Consider the following 5,940-nt stretch of genomic DNA (forward strand, 5'->3'; position numbering starts at 1 on the left):
CATTTGTCGGTAAAAGGACGGGTCTGTCACGGGTCCGTGAAATGATGGTAGAGTCATCATGGATCCGTGGAGGAGCAACTTCGTCGTAGGGCACATACCACTATCACAGATTCATAGTTCAGTTCATTAGACATGCCAATAAAGGCATGCACAACGAAATCGCGTACGGCGATCATCATGATGCTACAAGGGCAGAGAGACATACTTACTACTCCTTCCTAAATAGTATTCCCTCTGTAAACTAATATAAAAGCGTTTAGATTACTAAAATAGTGATCTAAATGCTTTTATATTAGTTTACGGAGTGAGTATAAGCTTTTTAGATATTTCAATATAAACAACATACGGTGCAAAATGAGTAAATCTACTCTCTGAAATGCGTCTATGATCCTGTTTGGTTCAGCTTTTATCGATGGATTCCGCTGCCGTGCAGCAGAATCTGAACCAAAAGGCGAACCCAGCAGAATCCGATTCTAGAAATCCGCTGCCAAAATCTGAACCAAAAGCGAAAGCAGCCCAAGACGTGCTTTCCAAAATCTGATTTCGCCGCGGACCAAAATCTGAAAAAGCTATATCAGTTGGTTTGCCAAATATCCTACATCTTTTTCACATTAGATTTTCCACAGCTGCTTTTAGAAATTCACAGCCGAACCAAACAGGGCCTAGATACATCCGTATGCAGTACATATTGGAATCTCTAGAATGGCCTATATTTAGAAACGGAGGGAGTACAAGGCAAGCGAGTCATCTTCATGACGTTGCTTGCGGTTCATAACATTGGACCAACAATGTCTGTTCACAAGAACATCAACCCCCCTCGGACATGTTACAACTGACAAAAACCCGGATTATTGTCCACAACTATTTTACTTTGAGCCACAGATCAATCACGGTTAACTAATCCAAACCGATAAAGTTAATATTTGGGAGTCAGATAGATACACAGAGAATAATCAATAAGACCAAACAGCAAGCCCCGATTCCTCGAGCAGACCGAACGAAACGAATTTCTTCCATAGCGACCATTCATCCAAAGATGTATCTCAGCTCGTATCACAGATGCGACGAGCCTCAAGGCCGGTCCCCCATATGCATCATGAATCATTTCCAGCAGTAGAACAGGTTTGCGCGCGATCTGTTCAAATCATAGTCACCTCAGGCAAATCAGTATTCAGAAGCACGATCACCGGCCCGTTTTCGCGCGTTTCATCCCGGTGGAGTTGAACGGTGATACACTGGGACTGAGATGGGGGCTTGGGCTTGGGCTTTCCTCCCTTAGAGTGCCATTCAGTATTGCCAATTCTCTCAGCTGTTGCTTCTTGAAGTAATCCATGGATTCATCCTGGTGATACGCAATACCGTTAGCAAGACAGGTAAAGCCGACTCAATTCAAAGAAAAAATGAGGTCATGGAAATGTGGGAACTGCGACAGATAAGATGGTAAGCGACATACTACTGGTTTGAGAAGATCTTCCAGTATGACCACAGCCTGGTTTAGTCGCGCATCAACGATATCCGCCGGGAACTCAGCTTCGATAAGCACATGCAGTGGTTCGTTTAAGTGCTCATAGCCAGGCTTATCTCTAAGCTTGTTTTCCTATTCAATAAAAAAAATCAGCTTTCAGAACCTCTCCAACAATATTTTTGGTAGTCACTGGATGAGAGGAATTGTTAAACACAAGAGTTAATTCTATTAAGCATGCTTACAAAAATATACTCCCTCTGTAAAGAAATATAAGAGCGTTTTCAAAAGGGATGCCACTGAAATAAGTTGTGAAAAACAATCAACACACCATACTATCTAGGCAACAACATGAGAATATAGGCAAGATGAATATAATGAACACACCACATTTTAACTGACAGCTCTACTAAAATATCAAATGTTACGGGGTGAGATACAAATGGTGAGCAAACATAGTATACGGAGCCTAGAAGGGTTGTTTAGACTTTCTGCACTGTTTGTGGGTAAATTACTTGTAGAATTTTCATCTTAACAAGCCATGGCTTGAAGTTTATGACGCTAGAACATAACAAATACCTGAGCAGAACTGGAACCGTTCTTTTACTTCAATCAATACATATGCTGCCCATTACTAGCTCAACATCTATCAGCCTTTTACTGTGTAAGGCATATTGTACTTATAAAAACATGGGAGTTTGCCGGCCAAAAAAAAACATGGGAGTTTTACATCAATCAGAAGAATTCAGGATCAACCTTCAGTTTTACTTGCATATCCAATTTAATTAACAAATAACAACCATACATACTATATCTATATTTTAACGTGCAAAATAAACACTGTAACGGAACACGGTCTTAAAATGTTTCTAGAAAAAAGGTGGTGCTAGAACATTCTAAGAGTGTGAGTAAGCAACAATGAAATGGTGGTTCTAATCTGTGTTTAATTACCTTCACAGTATCTTTCACTGAACCACGTCCACGAATATAGACTCTACATTGTGTTGTAGCTTCAACTCTTTTCAGGGAGTTTCCTCGTGGCCCCAACAAACGGCCAACAAAGTTGAACTAATCATAACAAAAGATTGCAGATGATTTGAATTTAGTAAATCTCATAATCGAGTTAAATAGTTTATCAAAACAGCTTGAGGTGAAAGTATGTCGTACATACATTTGGATACTTTTCTGCTGGAACATCCATCCTGACAAGTTTCTTCACAACAGGGCCGCCAACAACTCCAGGACCACCATTCCAGCCCATGGATGGTGAATGGTGTATCCCCATATGCTGAAGAAAGGCATTTTAATATAATCAATGAAAAGAAATAATATGTAAGTGTTTCTATTTGGCATTGAAGATGGCCAGTGTTGCACATTAATTATTACTCCCTCCGTCCCAAAATAAGTGACTCAACTTTGTACTAACTTTAGTACAAAGTTAAGTCACTTATTTTGGGACGGAGGGACTACATGATAAGAAGTTGTACAAGTCTCTTAGTTGTAATATCAGGAAAACGATATGAATAAAGAGTCCATATATCCGCATCACTTCCTTAACAAAACCCAGGTTGATTCTCTACTGTATTGTCGAATTACGATTTTCATGGGTGGATGAAATTGCTCACAGGTCGTAAAGATCGGTTACAAGAACGACTGGCCGAGGTTTACCTGGTGTCAAGCTTCTATCATTTACATATAATTATCCTCATGGGTAGAACCAGTGATTCCTAATCATTAATCTCGCAGGAATAATTTTGAGATCCAAGGCTTGGATGAAAATCACCATTGAACTAGCAAGAACGTTGTCATTTTCTCAAAAGGAAAAAGCCAAAACATGCCATTCTTGAATTATTCAAAGCTATTAACATCTGTACTGTAACAGTGGCTGTAACTTGATTGGTGCTTTTGAAACCATTCCTATTAGTATGACAATGTATAGCTTTCCTTTTTTCCGTTTCATGTTAATGAACTGGACAGCTGACTGATACTCGGTCTTAAAAGTGGTTCATTGGTTCCTGCGAATTTCTAAACAGCTTCAAGGATAACATGAACTAGTTGGCAGCACTCGTAGAGATTTGCATATTTGAAATAGCCATATTAGAATAAGAAAAAAAAGTAGAGAAAGTAGATGTAATCATGCCAGCATTTCTCTAACAGCTATATAGAACGTTAAGGCAGTTAGGACTTGTAAAACCAATAATCAGAAGATTGTATGAATTTGCACAACCTCTGCATGCATTCCAGTCCATCCCTCCATATCCATTGGTTGACCGTTCATAGGGTGGCCAGCTAATCTTAATGGGCTACCATAATCGAATCTCTCAGGTTCAACAAAATTTGGGTTAGGTGGCAAAGAAGATGCCCGCAGAATTTCTGCATTGAAGAAAACAAGCCAGTACGAAATCCGTTAGTTCTATTTGTGTCACTTTAAATCAGGGAGAAAATGTCCATGCTATGTTTGTATCTATAACCTGGAACTACAACTGGATGTTAGAATTTAGAAATCGCCACTCAAGTAATATAATGGTTAAATTATGATAAAGAAGTGAAAAGTAAGCATGTTAACTGTAAGACATGACTGAGGAACTTAAGGGTGTTAGACTGTCTGGTATTCTTGTTTCGTCAATGAGTTAGTTCTGCATGTTAGACAATCTCTGGCAGCAATTTATGTGATTTACATGAATGCCATCATTTGGGATTCCGAAGTAACGGTATGGTGGAACAAGACTGATAACACATTCTGAAAAGAAATCCTCATGAGCAGCTTTTCATATAAAGAGAACGGACATGATTGTTCAAAGAAGAATAGCAATTTCTTCTGACAAACAGCGAGGATGGCTAAGAATAGCAACTGGGTGAATGTAAACACTCTAATAGCAACTAGAATCTACGGTTACTGGGAACTACATAAACAAATACAGTAGCTTCCATGTAATTTGAAAAAGAGAAAAAGAGAGAGAAGGGAACAGACCTTGGTTTAAAAGCCTGTTACAAAATGGAAGAACTTGCAGGAAGGGAACTAGTTTCTGCCTCTCAGCAAGTAACTCAGCAATATACCTGCAAAGCAAACCATCTCATTAGTAAGATCAACTGCAAGTACCACAGGCACATATTTACTTAAGAGCAGAAAATAAGAGTAGCACCAATAATTAGCGACCTAATCAAAAGTCAAAACAACGAGCACCCTGCAAATGAACTTCACACTACCAGAGGCCAATCGAGGACATCATGCTCATTTATTCGTAACAGCAAGCACAAATCTACCATCAGCAGGCAATATCCCCAAATCCTCAACTTGGGAGATCACTACAGCGTGGGGACATCATTTGACCATCACCAAAATCACACCGGGACGGTGAAGATTAGGCACAAATCTCGCACGACCAGAGTCAAATCTCACGCCCACGACGAGTTTTTCAAGCTAGTAGAATCGTCGCGAAGATAAAAACGAAAACTTCACGGCAGTTCACAAGAGGATGAGGATGGGGCACAGACCTCTCCCTCTCGGAGGCAGACGACCTCATGGGGTTGTGGTGGTGAGGGGAAGAATGGACGCCGGACGGCGAGTACTGGAAGAAAGGGGGCGGCGGGATCCTCTCATCCATGGCTCCCAGCATGAACAAGAAACCAAAGAAGAGCCCTGCAAGATTTCGTTGCAATCTCTGGGCAAGCCAGGGAGCCCAGGGAGCCAAGAAATCTGGAGAAGGGAGGAAGAGGAGCAGCTGGCGGCTATCAAGGCAAATGAATGTGGTGGAGGCCCTATATGGGATCCAATGAAATCTAGAAAAGACAGGAAGGTGCCAAGAACCGAGAAATAAGTGCAGGGATGGGTGGGGATTTGATGATTATATATGCTATGGATTAAACAAAAAGGGGAGGTGATAGCTGGGTTCGCGTCAATCAATTATCGGAGCCCAGGCTGTGCGGGGCTGGCAGCGGCAGCAGCAGCAGCGCTTTGTGCCTGCCCGCTCCTGCTGTTCTTGCTCGCTGTTCCTCCTCCCTGTACTGCAGCGTCGCACGCACCCTGTGGAGAGGGGTTGTGGGCGACCGGTGAGAGGGGGGAAGAGACAAGCCGAGGGCCTTGGATGCTCGCTCGCTGCTCTATGCAGCTGTGTGTCTCTCACCGGCTTCTGAACTTCGGGCTATTCGAGAAGAGAATTCCTTATCTGGCCCTTTCTTAAATTTTGATTTCTTTTTTGGCCCAAAAAACATCTTTTTTTCTTTTTTAACACTTAAATTTATTTTGTTTCCTATGTGCCACTTTCGTTAGTTTTGACAAGTAACAGTATTAAGTTTAACCTAGAAAGACGGTTTTACCCTTTGTGTGGAATGTGACCTGATTATTTACATGCAAACGTAGAGGTAATGTAATATTTTTTGTTCGCCCAAAAAAAAATGATATATTTTGCTGTAGTTCAATAATAAAAAATAGTACTATATATATATATAATAGTACTCGCTGTAGAAAAAAGAATAGT

At 40.9% G+C, this 5,940-nt stretch overlaps 1 protein-coding gene across 1 annotated transcript; it reads right to left on the reverse strand.

The window, feature by feature from the left end:
- Window positions 1-686: 686 nt before the first annotated feature.
- Window positions 687-5,587, reverse strand: LOC125518782 (KH domain-containing protein At1g09660/At1g09670-like). The gene is made up of 7 exons (XM_048683651.1): window positions 4,958-5,587; window positions 4,434-4,519; window positions 3,690-3,835; window positions 2,634-2,750; window positions 2,414-2,530; window positions 1,454-1,597; window positions 687-1,342 (listed from the first exon to the last, which is right to left on the reverse strand). Exons 1-7 carry the CDS (start codon window positions 5,077-5,079, stop codon window positions 1,184-1,186), a joined length of 891 nt encoding a protein of 296 aa, XP_048539608.1. The 5' UTR covers window positions 5,080-5,587; the 3' UTR covers window positions 687-1,183.
- Between the last annotated feature and the right edge of the window lie 353 nt (window positions 5,588-5,940).

The sequence above is a fragment of the Triticum urartu genome, chromosome 1 (assembly GCF_003073215.2).
Source record: "Triticum urartu cultivar G1812 chromosome 1, Tu2.1, whole genome shotgun sequence".
NCBI classification, from domain to species: domain Eukaryota; kingdom Viridiplantae; phylum Streptophyta; class Magnoliopsida; order Poales; family Poaceae; genus Triticum; species Triticum urartu.

Excerpts from the sequence above, each read along its gene's own strand:
- LOC125518782 (XM_048683651.1), bottom strand. The coding sequence starts at position 5,079 with ATGCTGGGAGCCATGGATGAGAGGATCCCGCCGCCCCCTTTCTTCCAG. Across the intron at positions 2,751-3,689 it reads GGACTGGAATGCATGCAGAG|CATATGGGGATACACCATTC; the intron begins GTTGTGCAAATT and ends GCCTTTCTTCAG. Across the intron at positions 1,598-2,413 it reads CAGTGAAAGATACTGTGAAG|GAAAACAAGCTTAGAGATAA; the intron begins GTAATTAAACAC and ends TTTATTGAATAG.